General features: G+C 36.6%; 1 protein-coding gene across 13 annotated transcripts in view; it reads left to right on the top strand.

The window, feature by feature from the left end:
• Positions 1-20,081, top strand: part of Trpm3 (transient receptor potential cation channel subfamily M member 3) — a 980,795-nt gene that overhangs the window by 687,361 nt on the left and 273,353 nt on the right. For all 13 annotated transcript variants that reach the window (XM_045151751.1, XM_045151752.1, XM_004653125.2 and 10 more), the window contains exons 4-5: positions 6,435-6,648; positions 9,775-9,899. In XM_045151751.1, coding sequence (XP_045007686.1) covers positions 6,435-6,648; positions 9,775-9,899 — 339 coding nt within the window. The remainder of the gene's footprint in view (positions 1-6,434; positions 6,649-9,774; positions 9,900-20,081) is intronic.

The raw sequence follows: 20,081 nt of genomic DNA, 5'->3' as shown, positions 1-20,081 counted from the left end.
ATGCAGCATTAACTTTTGCCTTCAAGCCATCCTAGGAGGAGCCCTGTCACCCTTCAAATGCCAAGGTGGACTGAGCACATTGAGGCCGTCAGCAGGCCTTGGGGCAGAGACTATAATTAGGGGGAAAGATTCATCATTGAAATGTTACTAGTTGCTGAGTATGTATCTGTATACCTTTCCTACCACGTAAGTAGAACAGTGATAGGCCTTCAAGCTTTTAGCATCAAAGACACTTGAAGTACCACACATAGTGTTTCTCAACTTGGAGGCACAGACTAATATATGGGACCATCAGAAATGCTGAATCCAGGTTTCATCTCCAGAGTCTTTTTATTTAGTTTGAGACAGAACCTAGGCATGTCAGGTTTCTTTGTTGCTTTTTGTTTGTTTGTTTGTTTTAACTACCAAGGTTATTATACTGTTCAGCCAGGCTTAAAAAAATTTAATTCCCAGCCCCTTTACTGGTGCCCCCCAAAAGTTAAATTATTTCCCAAAGAAAGTTCTGGACCCTAATCAACTGAGGATCCCTTTTCCATTCTTTTTTGTTTTCTTTGCCATATGTGTCTGGAACAGGTTAACTGTAATTGTTTTGTTTGAGAAGAGGCTTGTAGATAATTAAAAGAAAGCTCATTGCAATTATGTTATTAGATCTTTCATAAGGGTTTTTGAAATTTTTGTAGTGGTATCATAAAGTCACTAATATTTAATGAAGTGAATTAAATGCTAAAGCTGAAAGCAGGAAGATGTCTTCATGGAATTCTATCCTGGTTAATAGGATCATTTTCCAAGCTCTTTTTCCAAGCACTTTGTGTTGTTGGGAACTCAATATGTAAGCTTCACAAGCTCCAGTGAAATAGCAGTGAAGCCAATGCTTTTCATAGAGAAATGGTGACACAGTAAGGTGATATGCAAAGCTGACAATGGGGGAAGGTCTCTGTCTTCCTTCCTGGTCCCAGGCTGCTTCCTACCCAATTAGAGGTCCAGAAGCATCCATCCTGGGCTTCCTGGGTACTAGAACTTTATTAGGACACCTCTCAATTTAAAAACTGCCTTACAGAAACAGAGTAAGTTGGCCCTGTCAGCAGACATTGTGAGGTTTCCCCCAGACTCTCCTTTACTGAGGGCTCCAGCATTATTTGGAAAGGGAGACAGCACTGAGCTGAATACAGACTACATCTTACTTGCTTACTTGAATGAACTCCTCCAATTAACACTGAGCTGAATTGTGGGCCAAATAAGTCTAAACCTAATTAAGCACATGTATTCAAACCTCAAGTTAGCCAAGTAATTCTCTTCAGGGTTTCCCTTACTGTTTACTCTCCTTATTAGATCAGGTGGAGTCCCTTTATTATAGTTTTCATACAATTTAAGTAATTATTCCTAGATGCTGTTGTCACACATAAAGCTCTAGGGAGACAATCAGAGTGAGTCTTGCCCTCTGAGCATCATGGGAGGCCAAGAGGCATACAAGGCAAGAGGATGATGTTATCAGCATATTTAAAGCCACATTCTCTTAGACAGCTTCAGGATTGAATTTGAGATTTCGAAGTTTGTCTACCTTTGCATTCTGCAGATCTGATCTGGGAATCATTGACTGATATATGCCAGGTAGGAAGTTAATAATACACACACACACACACACACACACACACACACACACATGGCTAATCACTACACAGTAGGTAAACCAGAAGCTTTACACATCATGGTAAGGCTGGTGAGAGGTGCTGTAATTATTCTGTTGATTTCTAATTTGCACTTGGAATTGGAAAGCCACTGAACTGGCAGTCCATTTGGATTGGCTTTCTGATATTAAGAATAAGACTAGCATATTTCATTTACCTTTCCCATCCTAATCCTAGGTCAAAAAGAAAGAGAAACCAAGCCACTTTCAAGAAACATCCTGCCTCCTGGCTTCTATAAAATTTTATGCTAAATAATTCTGGCAGGTATTTCATAGCATGCCCCCTATGACATGTTTATATGCTTAGTGAAGCTTTATATTATTCCTCCATCTTCAGTTTTGAGTTATCCTAATTCAACCCTATGCACATCTTATATCTCACATTGGGGAATTATAATAATTATGTTGTGCCATTCACTTCCAAAGTTTTATGGATCATCAAACTTAAAATTGAATAACAGTGAATGAAATTCCAAATATTTCCTTCTTAAAGAGGTATTTTTCTATCAATTAAGCCATCACCCATGTTCAGTCTTGGCTGTTAAACAGGACTCTGTGGTCTTAGAAGGCTGGTGTTGGAAGAATTACCTCACACTCTCATGTGACATATTCTGCTTGGCCACAGCTCTAATTGCAAGGGCCCCCTAATTATGGCTACAGAAAAATAGGAAATGGAGGGAATTAACATGGGATTTTTTTTATAATCATGCAAGATGCTAATAAAAATTTAAAAAAAGAAAAATAGGAAATGAAATGACATATTTGTCAAAAGAAAGGAGAATGGTACAAATTTCTCAATACAGGCTTTGACAGGAGGGTATTACAAACAGTGTTATAATAGATCTAGCAATGGTAGGTCCATTCTTCAGAACAAACATGAGCTAAGAAGCACCAAGTGGTGATTTCCAAGAACTAATGATGTCTTCTCAGTGAAAGGAGAGGATTTGTCATCAAACATTCCCAAGCATGCAGCCAGATTTATTGTTCTACAGCCCATTTCCATTTCCATTAAAACAGTTGTACAAAGTTACATGGGTAAAAGTGTAGGGCTGAAGAGGTGACTGATGAATTAGAAAAACCAAATTGCTCTGCAAAAGCATTAGTTGAGAATGGAAGATTTCTTTCTTTCTCTTTATTTTTTCAGGAAACAGCCCCATCTATTCTAAGTAGTAACAGTGGTATTCCTACCCTCCCAACCTTGGCTCCCTGTGGTGAGGGAAAAGGATACTGTGATGCGTGAATGGCACCCTGTGAGAGCTGCAACACTGATAAGTAAATAGTATCATTTCTGATGAGGAAGGGGCCAAAGTGGATTCAGTGGGAAAATAAAATAAAATCACCTCACAAGCAAAAAGAACATGACTGTCAGATATAGCCCAATCTCCAGTGATGTGACCTAGCCCTCTACCATTCAAGTGAAATAAAAGCCATGTTTTCATAGAATTTAATTGTTTTATAGAATTTAATTTCTGTGTCTGCTGTATGGTAATAGAAGTATATCTTTACATGAGCATAATGCTGGCTGTATTGACTTCTATAGTTCCTAAAACTGGATTAAATGATACAATTTCAACTAAACCTAGCTTATGTCATATGCAGAACATGCCAAATGCCATTCACTCATCATGTTTGGGCTTCCTACTGCCTGCCATGAGCACTAATGACAGGAAGGGAAAATTAGGGGGTAATTGTAGACATGGGTAACTTACTTGATCTCAGCTTTTCTCTTCACAAATTGGGGACCTAACAGCCTAGAAAAAAGTGTAATTCAGGACAAGTTCTTTTATATCAACTAGCTATTTTGAAAAGCATTCTGGTTAAAGATCTAAAGCAAGTTACTTAAGCCAGTTGTACACAGGAACTATATGCATTAGTGAATGCAACCTTGGGCAGTTTCTGCTTATTGAGGTCTCTTGGTTCTACACATTCTATGATTAAATCCATATAATATCCTGTACAGTGGTCAGGATCACTCCCTTTGAACAAGACCAGATGCTCACCATGGCCAAATGTCTGACACCGTGACTATGTGATTTAGCAGAAATCACTAACCAGAGCACCGGGTCAGAGTAATGGCCAGGGGACCATATTTAATGTGCACATTAGGAAGAGTCCTTGTTATCTGAAAGGTGATCCCTCAGCAATTAACATCAAAATTGCTTGTCATGACAATTAAGATTGCTCCTAATTTCAAATCTCATTGACAATTTAGCAGAAATCAATTAATTGCTCTGGGCTCAATCCTTAGGAACGTGGAGCTGCTGATTCAGCACACAGGTAGCTACGATATGATACATAACTGGGAAGCATAGAGGACAGTCTCATTTGTGTGTGTAAGAATACAGTGCAAACACTGGAGTCTCCAGATAACCTTAACACATTTTATCACTTGGTTTGATGGCCCCTTTATCTTCCAAACCATTTACTTCATTTACTAAACAATAACCAAAGAAGAGAAAAAGTAGCAAACTGGTTGATTCATTTAAATGCTTGTCTTTTGATAGTACAAGAGAAGGGAAAACACATCACAGATGATGGGCAATAACCAAGTACGGCGGCTGTGAGCATTTGTGATGTTTCTTAGCTTCTGGATAGTTAGGGGTTCTGTCATGAATAATTTTCTGTGTAAGAACTGGCTTGGGTTAATAAACATTAAAAAAAATGGAGTAACATTACTGAATGTGCCTTAAGGAGCTTGTTAATTATTTATTGCACTTTTCTTGTTACTGTGACCTAAAATTCTTCCAATATTTCCCCATATTCTTTTTGTTATTCATGTAAACTACTAAGCATGCTTTTCTTATTTTTGACTCAATAGCAAATACCAAACACATTGTCTTGATCATATTTGGTACTTCTTTAATAGAATACCAGAAACGGAGTAATTTAGTAAGAACAGACATTTATTTCTTATACTTATGATGGCTGAAAAGTCAAGGGCCTCAGTCCATGATGCAAGTAAAGACCACCTTTTCACATTATCCCATTGCAACAGGCAGAAAGGAATGTGAATGTGACATGTACATGCACAAATGTGCATACAAGGGGAGTTCCTTTTTATCAGGAACTCATTCCTGCAACAACAGCATTATATTAATCCACTCAGAAAGGCAGAGCCTCACAACCTGATTGCTCTCAAAGATTCTGCCTCTCCACACTGCTGCATGGAAGATTAAATTTCCAATACAAAAACTGAGCACATCTTCTTTGAATTTTTTTCTTTTAAAAACATTTTATTTTTATTCATTTATTTGAGACAAGGAGAGAAAAAGGCAGGTAGAGAGAGGGAGAGAAAGAGAATATGGGTGCATCAGGGCCTTCAGCCACTGCAAATGAATTTTAGATACTTGTGCCACATTGTGCATCTAGCTTATGTAGGTCCTGGGAAATCAAACCTAGGTCCTTTGGCTTTACAGGCAAATATCTTAACTGGTAAGCTATCTCTCCAGCCCTTGAATATTTTTTTTTTAATCTGGGCAATAGTTATATTCCCTATGTACACGTTGGCCCCAAGAAGCTTTTAGAAATACAGAAGCCCAAGTCCCCCCCCCCCCAGACCTGTTGAGTCACAGCCTGCATTTTTTGACAAGATAGAGCTTTGCACATATTAAAGGTTGAGAAACACAGTGTAACTGGCACCCTTTAAGCTAAGCATCCACTGAAGAAAAAGTAGATCATTAGGACTTGGGGACTGGCTGGTATGGGTAAAGGAAAAGGAGAAGTGTGGAGAGAGAGAGATCTGTCTTTGTAGTCAAGTGATAGGGCTGTGGAGTCAAACCTGGGTAAATCTAGTCATCATTGCATATTAGCACTATGAATTTGAAGACATCATAGATCCTTTCTGTCTTCATTGGTAAAATGTGGATGATGCCATACTCTTTAGTTTGGTAGCACAGAACATGTAGAGTATGCAATATAAATTTGCCTGGATTGATCATGCCCCAAGTGATAGTTCAGTCAATAGACAATATATTTGAAGATGGTCTCATACAATTGCAATGGATTTATGCTGGGCTGGAAATCAGCCTTGGAACTTCATACATGTCAGACAAATCCTCTACCAACCAAACTTCATTCACAGCCCCCATGCAGCAGATGCACATAAGAATGCTATAGGGTTGGATATAGGACTTAGCAAATAAGGTGCTTGCCTATGAAGCCTAAGGACTCATGTTTGACTCTCCACATCCCACGTAAGCCAGACACACAGTGACACAAGTGCATCAGGTTGCACATGGATATAAGGGGTGCACATGTCTGGAATTCAATTGAAGTGGCTGGAGGATCTGACACACCAATTTTTTCTCTCGCTTTCTTTCTCTCTCAATCTCACATTTTTAAAAAAATGCCAGTCTGTTGGGCTTGCCTCAAAAAAATTTTAAAAATGGAATGCTATAATTTTCCTCAGTATCCATCTAACATACTGTATTGTATATAAATTATATTTATCCTTTTATACTATAAATTAGACATGATCATTATTTTATATTTTACAATCTATACAGTTTTACATTTACCATATTGCTCCTAATATCTTAGTTTACCATGTCACCTCACATTCCAGATCATACTTCTGGATTATATAAGCATACTATATACACTATTTTATTTTCCCCCCTACTCTGTAAAACATCCGATTTCACCTGACATATTTTCTCCAGGTGTGGAGTCAGGCAGCTACAATCAGCAAAGACCAGCAGCCACTGGCAGTCCAGCCTGGCTCCCTAACTTATGGCCTTTCTTCTTTTAGTATGTGCGAGTCTCTTTTGATACGAAACCTGATCTCTTGCTACACCTGATGACCAAGGAATGGCAGCTGGAGCTTCCCAAGCTCCTCATCTCTGTTCACGGAGGCCTGCAGAACTTTGAACTCCAGCCCAAACTCAAGCAAGTCTTTGGGAAAGGACTTATCAAAGCAGCCATGACAACCGGAGCGTGGATCTTCACAGGAGGGGTTAATACAGGTATGGAGTGGGACCGAGAAAGCAGCATAGGGCTATGGGAATGTTATGCCTGAGATAATTTTACCAAAGGTTTAAACTGCTCATTTCCCCACCTTATCTCTACCTATTATGGGCATGCTCACTGGCTAATTCTCCTCTCCCTGCTTCTCCCTCTTTCCTTTACCTAAGGGATAACCTATAAGATTATTTCTCCATGAAGAAGACCTGCATGTAACAAATAAGTTTACTGATCCGTGGTTGATTATATATTTGTATACACAAGTAAGGGTTGTTCTCAGGATGTTTTTAATAGCTCAAGTTGGCATATGAGAATCCACTAAGTTTTTTTTAAGAATAACTTTTGGATTAAACTAGAATACCTGTCTGTCTCTGCTTTATAACCAATGTCAAGCTTGATGCTGAGCAACATTAGTATTTCAAAATTCCACTTCAATCTGGGATATGGATTGTGATGCTAAGTTTAAATTATTATGTCTTTTTAAATTTTATTTGCTGAAACATTCTACACTAACAGATTACTCAATTCCTTATGCATTCCAAATATATTTTCCTAACTACCTATTAATTCTTATATCATGATTTATGGGATCTGTCAAATCAATCCTTGTAGGCTCACTTACAGTTAGTGCTTACCTATAGAACATTATCACTACAACAAATCGTAGAGGAGATGTCTGTAATATTTGTTGCCATATTTCCACAACCTTATTCAGAAATTCCTATTTAAAGTGTACCAGCAATCTTGTAGTACAATGATGCTAACTTATCACAAGGCTCAAATTCTACACATGTGGACATGTTTGAAGCTAATGGGACATTTTAACATAACTTTGGGCCAACTAGTTTTAAACAGCATGGTATCTCCATATTATTTTATTTCAGATGGTGTTTTGAGTCTAGCCTGAAGTAAGGGCTTAGAAGCAGGTAGTGACCTAAGCAAACACACAGAACATACAAGGCAGATATAGCATGAAAGAGTCCATACATGTTTCAATAACTTAATTGTGAAACAGTTATAGGATCAAACAAAAGCTCCTCCAGAGCTGGACTTGTTGAGCAGTCAGCACACACTCACACAGGAACATTTTGGCAGTAAATTCTGCAGACGGCTCAGCCCAGGGTTATTGTGTGAAATCCCAACTCAGCTCATCAACTGGCATAATCTTCTGTAGACCTGCTCAGTCAGCTCTTCACTGTTTATCCTGCAGTGATCTAATACCCAAAAGACACCTTTCGTTCAGTGACTGCTCAAGTTTTAGACTCTGCATTTTATTCTCCTCTAGGTAGAAACACTTACTTGTAATTACTTAGTCTTTTCTTTTCCTGACATAAAGAGAGCCACACAAAGGATTCTAACAAATCTTCTATATTCAGAAAGCTGGAGCATTGCTTATAGACTTTCTTCTCTTATAATATGTGTTTAATATCAAAAGAAAATTTATAGCATAAAGGTTATAACATACAAAGTTTGTACCTGCTTCAATGGTTGAGATTCCAGTGATGCATGCCAAAGTGAGGTGGCAGATAGTGAAAAATCCATGGCAGATAGATACCATCCAAATAAATACCATGCAATTAAACTTCCCACCCAGAGTTGGCCTTCATATGTTTTGTATGTTAACATTAATATACACATTTAGATAGACTGTAGCTTTGTTTTTAGCAGTATTCTTTCTTAAAAGATCCACAGACAAACAAACAGCTCACCATGGATTAGTGGTCATTTGCACTACTTTGATTTTGTTTAATAAAAAGGCTCTTTTTTTGATTTTATAACTGTTTTAAAATTGAGTTATTGAAACATATATGATCTCTGTCATGTTAGATCTGCCTGGTGTGTTCAGAATTTTGCTTATTTCAATGTGTGGTTTCTTTTATAAAAAGTATTTTTATTCTTAAATTTATTTGTTTGGCAGAGAGAGAGAGACAGAGAGAGATAAGCAAACAGAGAGAGAATAGGTATGCTAGAGTCTCCAGTCCTGCAAATGAACTCCAAAAGCATGTGCCATCTTGTGCATCTGGCTTACATGGGTCCTGGGGAATTGAACCTGGGTCCTCTGGCTTTTCAGGAAAGCACCTTAACCACTAAGCAATCTCTCCAGCCCCAGGTCATGGTTTCTAAACCCCTACTTCTGGCTGGTCTCAAAACACCAAAGTTTAATGACACACTGACAATACAGCCTTCCGTTCAGGAAGTCTTCCTGTAACATGTGGCTGTTTATCACTGGAGGCCACGTTATGTGGCATATTTAAATCTTCAAGACTCACAAATTTTAATATGTGAAAATGGACAAAATCAGCTCCACCTAAATGTTCATAGAGGAAATAGCACTGAGTATGATTTTTTTTTTTCTTGAAGAGTTGGCAGAATTTCAATAAGTGGAAACATCTTATTATAGGAAATGTGTCTTACAAGACTTCCACAGCAATGATTATTTTAGAAAGAGGTTAAAAGGTGAGAAATTGCATATGCTTTAGATGCTTATAAGGAGAAAAGAGGTAGATTTCCTACCATTTGTAAACTAAATTTATTTACTTTTAATTTTGAGGGGAGAGAATTATAAAAGAAGAGGGAGCTAATTAAAATGGAGCATTAAAGGTATACTTATACACTTCAACATAAATTTCCCACTAATGCACATTACAACTAGGCTTCCATATTATGCAGTGTAATAGTAAGATGCAGCTAGCATTAATAAAAAATCATAACTAAAAAGCCATTCAAATGACCCTAATTTATTCATAGACTATAGTATTGATTTGATATCTTGTTATGTATGTTGCTTTTTTCAAGGACATAGTGAAGGTGTCATTAGTCATACTAGCAAACCATTATGCATATGAGAAAAGATTCTCTAAGTTGAAAGAAACCATATGTATTCTTTATAGACTCTAGATGCTTTGTTATTTTTCCATGTAAATTGGAGTAAGAAATGCATCATTGGAGTTTGTATCAAATCTGACAAATATATCCTGCATTATCACCACAATGGCATGTACTCTCTCCTAATATGTGTAGGAAAAGTGGATCAATATTGCATATTCAATACTTTTCTCCCAAGATGAAAAACATGCACAGTTTCTTTGATTAAAAGACAATATTAATGCCCCTCCCTCTGCTCTTAGGTGTTATTCGTCATGTTGGTGATGCCTTGAAGGACCATGCATCCAAGTCTCGAGGGAAGATATGTACCATAGGTATCGCCCCTTGGGGGATTGTGGAAAACCAGGAGGACCTTATTGGAAGAGATGTAAGTCTTGGATGATTCACTTTTATGTGACTTCTCCTGGAAGGGCTACCACAAGAGTACCATTAGTGTTGTAACATGCATAGGCTAGTGCACTCTGCCCCCACCTCCCAAAGTGAAGCCTGTATTTGTTTTACAGAGTGAATTATTTGGTTTCCAAAATCTATCTGGATAAGCACCATATCATTCCAGAAAGGTCAAAAGACTTATCAACAACTCTTCTCTGCTTGCACTATATTCTGTTGGCATGGCTATATCAAAATGAATTTATACTATGTAACATTTGGCAACATAAACTGACTGACTGGTTCATGAAAGGAGGGTTCTCCTCCCATAGGACTGCAGCTTCATTTTTACCTGCATTCCTCTTGCCCATCTCTGGACAGCTACAGGAAGTGATGCTTTCCATCTAGTTTGTGGCTTCCCTGGACAGCCTTTCCTATAACAAATGCTTAGCTAAAATACAGGTATAAATAGATTCTTTATTTTCTGCTTATTTCAAAATGACTTGAAAAAATACAGCAGTGTGTCAGCCTCTATCTTCTGTTCTGATGTTTAGGGCCTTAGTGGAGAGCTACAGCATTTTCCCCCATTTTTTATGGGTCATCATCTTATTTCTATTCATTCTTGGAATCTCCTTACCAAATAAAATAAAAAGAAAGAAAAAAACAAGACTAGCAGCTTACCCTAGGGAATGTTTCTTTGTCAGCAGACATTTTTTTTCCAGTAACACTTCTCAAAAGCCCATAAATAAAAATTGTAGTACCATTGTGTATACATATTACCATACTTTGTCTACTTCTTTTTCCCCCAATAACTTTAGAAATTTATTATTAATCATTGTTCTCTACAATAGATCAATGCCCTCCTTACATTATAATCAAGGCCCTTCATGGAGTAAAACAAATAATGTAAATATCAAGTTTAAATATCAGATATTTAAGTATCAGTTTAAATATCTGTTTGTGACAAATCAGAGGAAAAAGAAAGGCTAAGGACCAACTTTAAAATTGATTATTTTATTGTAATGTACTATAATGCAATATATACATCATTGAAATGCAACACAGATCAGGATGTAATGAAATAGCAGTACACACTCATGAAGCCCCTGACAAACTGTAAGTGATAGCAAATGTGTTTGTGTATATTAACACTACAAAATTACACACAGAACTGCTAACTTATCCAGAGGGATACCAATTTTATCAGGATTGTCATTTGACAAGCTGTTTTATATTATAGATCTTTAACTGTCTTTACCAGCACTTCTTAAACTGTCATGTAGACAGGATAGAAAAATAAGTGTTACTAATATGTCAGAATGTCTGAGGCTAGTCTTTCACAGAATAAATTTGCCTTAAATTCCAGAAATTGCTGATTTTGAATTAGAAAAAAAAGTATCCTTAAAGAATTAGAATATGCTAAAATGGAAAGCATTTAATAATGCATTTTAGAAATAAATTGATAGAATTATTTATTTCAAATGATCTGATGATGCAGAAGTCATTGTGAAAGGTTCATAGCTTCAGGACCTTTTATTAACTTAAACTAGTACTCAGTAGACTGTTAGAATCATGTAAACTATGAACAAGTGACAGCTGATTGTCGTCAAGACCGAGTAATAGAATGACAACCCAAGTTTTCTAAACTTTCACAGCAGATAGTGACCTATAACCCAATGTATTTGCTCATCATGTAGATATTATAGGACTCAAGGAAACATGACATCTCTAACATTTATCTGCCCTTACTGATTAGAAGAATCATCCCTAGTTCCATTTCCTCCGATTCCATTTGTTGTTTCTCACTGTGTCTCATCATATGTGAGAAGACACTTACAAATGCAAATGGGGCTTAACAATGTTTCCTGGTGTCCCAATTTAAATGCTCTTGGTCCTAGCACAGAGGACAGAATAAAAGCCACTCATATATTCAAAAAAAAAATCTATGTGCATTTATCTCTCTTGCTCCCAGAGGTCTAATAAAAACAAGTCATTGCTCACAAAGAACCAGGTGAACTGGAAAAGATATCAAATGAAAAGGAAATGAGAGACCCAAGTTCTCTGAATAAACATACCCAGTATTTACCTCTTTACAAAGGACCAAATCATTTTCCTGCAAATACACAGGGTACCAGTATCAACAGCTGTCCTATGAAGGGAGTTTCTGTCTGAGTTTGAACTGCCCAGTGGTTAGAAACTCCTGCATATTCCCATCCATCTCTAGGACTCTGCAAACACCTAAATTATCCCAGAAATATGACTGTGACCTAAGCTCATGGTATGCACTTTAGAGGATAGTGATTGTGACAAAATGGAGAGCATGGGGAACTGAAGTATGACATGATGCCTAGCTGGAAAAAAACCAACATCTTCATAAGAAAGACACTCCCTAAGGAGTCATCCATAAAAGTGGTAGATACCTGCTCAACAGACATGCTCATGATATCAAAGGAGTACAATATAAGAAAACAAATATGAAAGGGTATGACTTTAGCAAAGATTAGAAGAAACTGAGAGACATAAAACATCTGGTAAAGAATTTTAAGTGAATGATTATTATAAAAACTCAATGGGATCCAAGAGAAGACAGCCACAGTTACAGAACATTAGAAAGAAAAGACATAATATGAATGGAAATTCCAGCAAGAGACATATATGTTGACAGGGAACCAACAGAAGGCTTAGAACTGAAGAGCTAAATAAGTCAGACAAGAAGTTCAGTGGAGGGGCTGGAGAGATGGCTTAGCGGTTAAGTGCTTGCCTGTGAAGCCTAAGGACCCTGGTTTGAGGCTCGGTTCCCCAGGTCCCACGTTAGACAGATGCACAAGGGGGTGCACGCGCCTGGAGTTCGTTTGCAGAGGCTGGAAGCCCTGGCGCGCCCATTCTCTCTCTCTCTCCCTCTATCTGTCTTTCTCTCTGTGTCTGTCTCTCTCAAATAATAATTTAAAAAAAAAAAAGAAGTTCAGTGGAAAACTCAACAACACAATAGTTCAAGTGGAAGAAATAATGTCTAAACTTGAAGGCAATTCTTCTGAAATATCCCCATTAGCCAAAAATGAAAAAAAAAAAAAAAAAAAAAAAAAAAAAAAAAAAACGAGAATGAAGAGAGAACAGTCTAGACCTTTGGGACCCTATTAAATGAACAAAACTGTATACTTGAATGGCTAGAGGTAAGGAAAAATATGTTAGTGGCATAGATAACCTATTCAGTGCAACAGCAGTAGAAAACTTTTTAAGTCTCATGAATGATATGAAGATATGAACATCCATGTTACACTATAATATATGTCAATGGACTCTGGAAATTTCTTTCAAAGCACTCATCTAAGTGATGCAAACACATTTTTTATCAGCACATGGAACTTTGACTAGACTAGACCATATATTAGGCTACAAACAAGTGGCAACATATTTAATTAAACTGAAATCAGACCCTGTATCTTGTCTGATCACAAAGGAAGAAACTGGAAGTGAATAACACACTAAATTATTGAAATTGTATAAATATATAACAAACAAATTTTTGTACAAACAGTGGCTCAACCAACAATTCCAGGGAAATTGTCTTGAAGCAAATAAAAATGAAAACTTATGGGACATAGCAAGAGCAGTACTAAGAGAAAAGTTTACAGCAGTATCTACATCAAAAGAACATATTTTAGGAGTCAGGGAGGTGGCAACTCAAACAAAAAAGTACTTGCTTTACAAGCTCGAAGACCAGAGTTTGAATCTCCAGAGGCCGTTTAAACCCATGGATGGTGGCATTTAGTTATCATCCTAATAGTGGGAAGGCAGAGACAGGAAGATCTCTGGAGCTTGCTGGTTAGCTAGTCTGGCCAATCAATGACATGTAGGTAAATAAGAGAGCCTATCTCAAAATATATGGTGAAAGATTATGAAGGAAGATATGACATCAACTTTGGGCCTCCACATGCATACACACACACACACACACACACACACACAAGAATTTCAAAAAAATGGATAAAGAAAATGTGTCTTATATACACAATGGAATTTTAGTTTTAGTTTTGTTTTGTTTTTGTTTGTTTTTCAAGGTAGGTTCTCACTTTAGCCTAGGCTGACCTGAAAATCACTATGTAGTCTCAGGCTGGCCTTGAACTCACAACAATCCTCCTGCCTTTTCCTCATGAGTACTGACATTAAAGGTGTGCATTGCCACGCCCAGCCCACAATGGAAATTTTTAGCCATAAATGAAGTAATGTCATTTGCAAAAAAATAAAAATAAAAGAGAGAGAGAGATGCAACTGAAGATAATCATATTAAGTAAATTAACTCAGTCTCAGAAAAACAGACAGAACATTTTTCTCATTTGTAGGTCCTATATTCTATAGAGAAATATAACATCAGAGAGGTGGGACATAAAAGTATTAGGGGAATAAAGGGCAGTAATGCGAGGGAGAGGAGAAAGGGAAGGTAGGACAGTGGGGGATACACTATAAACACATTATGTAATTGCAATAAAATAGCTCTAGGTAACACAGTATATTATAATATAATTAATATAATATGTAAATAGAAAAGGTATGTCAATATAGATTTCAAATAAACAATCTAAGAACACATGTCAAGGATATAGGAAAGCAAGAACCCAAGGCCAAAAATAGTAGAAGAAATGAAAAAATAATCACAATGGAAATAAAATAGAGACTAAGAAAATAGAAAATGTCAAAGCAAAAAGTTATTATTTCAAAGATTTATCTAACCAAGAATAAAAGACCCAAATAAAATCAGAGAAAAATGTGGAGCCATTATAAGTGAGGCCACAGAAATACAATGGATCATTGAAGACTACTAGGAAACATCTAGAGCATATAGACCAATTTCTAGATGCATATGACATATAAAAGCATACCTTTGAGGACATGAATAACCTAAATAGACCAATAACAAATAATGAGACTAAATCACTTAAAAAAATCTCCCAAGAATCAACATTCTCTCTCTCTCGCACTCTATCTGCCTCTTTCTCTGTCTATCACTTTCAAATAAATAAATAAATAAAAATTTTTAAAAAATTAGAAGGGCTGGAGAGACGGCTTAGGGATTAAGCGCTTGCCTGTGAAGCCTAAGGACCCCAGTTCAAGGCTCGGTTCCCCAGGACCCACGTTAGCCAGATGCACAAAGGGGTGCATGTGTCTGGAGTTCATTTGCAGTGGCTGGAGGCCCTGGCACACCCATTCTCTCTCTCTCTTTCTCTCTCTCTTTCTCTCTCTCCCTCTTTCTCTATCACTTTCAAATAATTAAATAAAAAAAGAAAAAGAATCAAAAGTAGAGATTAGAAGACTTCATTTCCAAACTGAAAAACTTGAAAGAAAAAAATCTCATGCAAATCCCAATTTCCCCAAAACAATGGAAAGAGAGGGGGCCTTCTAAATTCATTCTTTGGTGCAAGCATAGTTTTGTCACAACAAAAACCAGACAAGAACACACAGACACAAAGAATGCCACAAAGAAAGATTCCTGTTGAACATAGATACAAAACTTCTCATGAATATTCTTTGAAATCTAATTCAACAGCACATCACAATGTTGAAATTGGTTTCATCCAAGGAGAGCTAGGATGGTTCAGTAGACAAAAATCAATACGTAAATCATATTAATAAAATGAAGGATAAAAAAAATCATATGATCATCTTAAGGGAGGCAGAAAATACTAAATCCCTTCCATGATAAAGCCCTAAACAAACCAGCTACATACGGATTATACCTTGACATAATAAAGGTCATATGTTACAAAGACAAAGTCAAGATTGTGCTGAATGGGGAAATAGCAAAAGCAGGAATAAAGCAAGGATGTTCACTCTCACTGCTATTTATTATTCAACATAGTACTAGAAGCTTTAGATATAACAAATTGGAAAGAAATTAAAAGCACACAAATATAAAGGGAAGGAGGTCAAGCTATCCAACTGTAAATGATATGATTCTATATGAAGAATAAAGTAAAAATTCTACCAAAAGACTATTAGAATTGATAAGTGGATTTGACAAAATAGTAGGAACAAAAAAATCAATGGCTTTCCTCTTAATTATTAAAACATCTTTATTAAAATATTTATACTAGTGAATATATCTTGTCTATGTGGCCAGTTGTATAACTTGTAGAGCCCATTAGTGGTTAAGACCACTAATGACTTTTCTCACCCAGCAGACGGCATAGATCACACTTTCCCACATTATAACCACTAATCAGCAGGAAGGAGGCATCCAGCTCAGTTCTAGATTGATTTCTATGTTTCCTGCAAATGATTTGTGGCATTCTTTGTGTTTTTGTGTCCTTGCCTGTTTTTATTTTAATTTTAAAATATTTTTTGTTTATTTTTATTTTTTTATTTGAAAGTGACAGAGAGAGCAAAAGAGAATGGAAATGCCAGGGCCTCCAGCCACTGCAGACAAACTTCAGATGCATGGGCCCCCTTGTGCATCTTGCTGATGTGGCTCCTGGGGAATCAAGCCTCGAATTGGGGTTCTTAGGCTTCACAGGCAAACACTTAACCACTAAGCCATCTCTCCAGCCCCTTGTCTGGTTTTGGTTGTGACAAAGCTAATCTTGCATTAATATTTTATCTTCAGCAATATGGACTTGCTATCTAGTTCTTGTGGGCTACCAAGATCCTTGGCAATAGTTGATATTGTTTTGGTAACCTAAGAGGCATCGCTGATCAACAGCTCACTGGGAGGTACCTCCACCCTTGCACTGAAATCTTCTGTAAAAACCTATGGCTTCTGGGCACAACATTTACAGGTGCCTGTACCATTCCACCCCCTAAACTTGTCTATCTAGTATCCATTTCCTAAGTCCTCCCCACTTCTACCTCACTCATGGCCCTTTCATTGTGGTCTCTTCTACTTACTCTTATTCCAACTCACATAAAAATCTTAAGATTTGAAGCAAGGATCACACATTAGAGATAACATGGAATTTAGCTCTCTGAGCCTGGATTACCTCACTTTAGTGTAAGTTTTCCAGATCCATCCACTTCAGTCTTCTGTACAGCTAATAGAAGTCTCTTATGTATATGTACCGCATCTTTGTTATCAATTCATCAGTTGCTGGGTATCGAGGTTGATTCCACTTCCTAGCTATTGACCATAGAACACTGGTTAACGAACATCTCTGCAGTAAAGTATGTGCACTTTAGAGGATATTCTCAGGAGTAGCATAACTGGGTCATATGGTAGGTCCATTTTCAGCTGTCTCAGAAACTTTTACACTGATTTCTATAAAGCTTATACCAGTTTACATTCTCACCAGCAGCAAATAAGGGTTGCTTTTTCTTTACATGCATGTCAGCATTTATTGTCATCTTATTTCTCGAGGAAAGCCATCAAAGTAGTTTTAATTTGCATTTCCCTGGTGGCTAAGAATGTTGAACACTTTTAAAAATATGCATTGGTCACTTATATTTCTTCTTTTGAGAGCTCTTCTATTTGGATCTATAGCCTAGTTTTTTGATCATTTTGTTTGATTTTTTTATATATGTAAATAGTGAATTTGCTGAGAAAGAAATAACTAAGTATCTAATCCACAACGGGTACAAAAATAACAAAACACCTATGAATAAGCTTACCCATGGAAGCAAAAGTTCCAAAATACTGATTGAAAAAAATAGAAGCTGGGAAAACATAGAGGCCTCCCATGTTCCTAGATTAGAGGAGTTTCCATCATTTGCATATCCATCCCACTGAAACAAACTACAGAGTCAGTGCAATCTCCACCAAAACGCCAATGGTATTTTTTACAGAACCATATATAACAATTCTAAACTTCAAATGAAAACATAGAGGACCCCAAGTAGCCACAGCAGTCTTGAGCAAAAATAAAAAGGCTGGAAACAACATAATAACTGACTTCAAGACATACTATAGAGGATACCAAACAACATGGTATTGCCATAGAAACAGTCACACAGAATAATGGAGCATGATAGAAATCCCAAAAACATTCACCATGTGATTATGAGGGCATAAAATGTTCATCCAAATGTTAAATCAAATGGTGGCAAACCCAATGGGAGTTTTATTTACTTTTTTTCACCGAGTTTTTTTTTCATAAATAGAAACAATTTTCTTGTATTTGTTGTGTATGAGATATTTGAAATTCACCAAAGAAAACTTCAGTCATTAACTTTATTCTTATCTTGGTACTTTCAAGAGGTAACAGCCGCAGAATGCTTTACCATTTTACTCACAATTAACATGACTTCTGAGATCTTGTTTTAAGACTATGGAGACTGTGCATTCAATTAAAACATCCAGTCCAAAATTGGCCAGCCTTTATCAATCCTGTTATCATCACTCTTATATGATCTTTGGTGAGGACAAGGATTAGACACAGTTATAGCACACACTGTGGACCAGCAGTCATTTTGATAAAGATGGAAAGTTAACACAAAGAAATATACCAAATAGCTAAAGATATTAAGCACATGAATAGAGATCTATTCAACTGGAACTTATAAACATTTGAAATGCATAATTTTTAAAGATGCCACTCATACGGCCAGCCAGTATAATCAAATGAATTTTAAGATTATATTCTAGGTGTTATAAACATTTTTAACAGTATAAGTAATTAAATTCAGAAAATAGATTTTCACCTCATATTTAAAGAAAAAAGAAATCCCAGAATTAAACCCATGTGCCCATAGCCTACCAAATCATAGGCACCAAAACATACTGGGGAAAGCACAGCCTCTACAATAAGTGGTGTTGAGCAAACTGGAAATCCACATCTGAAAGACCGAAACCTGACCCTTAGTTCTCACCTTGTACGAAAAACAGCTCAAGAAGGATCGTAGACACAAATTAAAGTCCTGAAGCTCTAAAACTACTAGAACAAAACAAAGGGAAAGCACTTCCAGACTTTGGGGGAATTTCTACATAGACCCCAAAAGCACAGGAAAGGAAAATAAAAATTGGCAAATGAGATTATATCACCCTCTAAATTTCTCCACACCAAAAGAAACACAGAGTGAAGAGAAAACCTACAGGATGATGGGAAATACTTGTCAACTGTTCATCTGACAGGGAGTAATATCAGAACAATATAAGGAACTCAAAAACCTTAAAAGTAAACAATCCTATTTAAAGATGGGTACATGGTCTAAGGAGACACTTCTTTAATACATGAAAATGATGAGTGTCATTAGCTGCCAGGGCAATTGAAGCAGGACTAGCATGAGATACCATCCCACTTCAAAGTATTGGAAAATAAATAAGTAGCAAATGCTGGCAAGGATGTGGAGAAAAAGAACTCTTCACACAGCTGGTGGTGATATAAGTTAGTCTAGCCATTACACACAACAGTATTGAGGGTCCTCAAGAGAAACTAAAAGTATATCTTCCACATGATCTAGCTATCCTACTACTAGGTATACATCCAAAAGAAATGAATTCAGCATTCCAAAACCTTTAGCACTATTAAGAGCAAATAAGATAAGTATTAGCCTCCATACCCATCAACAAGTGAAAGAATAAAGAAAATATGGAGTATATCTATACACAAAGAAGTGTTATCTATCCATAAAGTAGAATAAAATTCTATAATTTACAGCAATGTGGACTAGACAACGTGGTTAGGTGAAATAAAGTAGACATGCAAAGACAAATGGTGCATGCTCTCTCTTAATTGTATAAGCTTTAAAACATAGACTTGATATGAGAGTAGAATAATTATTATGAGGAATTGGAAAAGTGGAGTAGGGGCTTGATAAAGGGATTGAATTTGATCAATGTATGCTATATGCACATATGGAAATATCACACTGAATCTGTTGTATTGAGTATATCTTCAAAAGATCAATATTTTAAAAACAATTTGCTGTTATAAAAAGGACATTGAAATGGCAGGTTGTAGGGTATACTAGAAAAATAGATGCCATCTACTTTTTAGGACATCTGTGTATGACTAAGTTTTATTGAATTTTGACCATTCTGCTACATTTTTTCCATAATTGGTAAACAGGAGCATACATGAACTTTATTAGGCTCTTTGTGATAATAGTTTGCTTTCCAAGGTGCAAATTGGAATGAAAGTTCTATTTTGATGTGTAACCTTTATTACATCTTTATGGTAAATTTTTACATGTGCTCACGATTATAATCTCATTATATTATTGTTTAAAAATATTGACATCAGGCTGGGCAACATAA

This window comes from Jaculus jaculus, chromosome 1, assembly GCF_020740685.1.
Source record: "Jaculus jaculus isolate mJacJac1 chromosome 1, mJacJac1.mat.Y.cur, whole genome shotgun sequence".
Taxonomy (NCBI): domain Eukaryota; kingdom Metazoa; phylum Chordata; class Mammalia; order Rodentia; family Dipodidae; genus Jaculus; species Jaculus jaculus.
The sequence above is the reverse complement of the archived record's forward strand: the minus strand, read 5'-3'. Positions and strand labels throughout refer to the sequence as shown.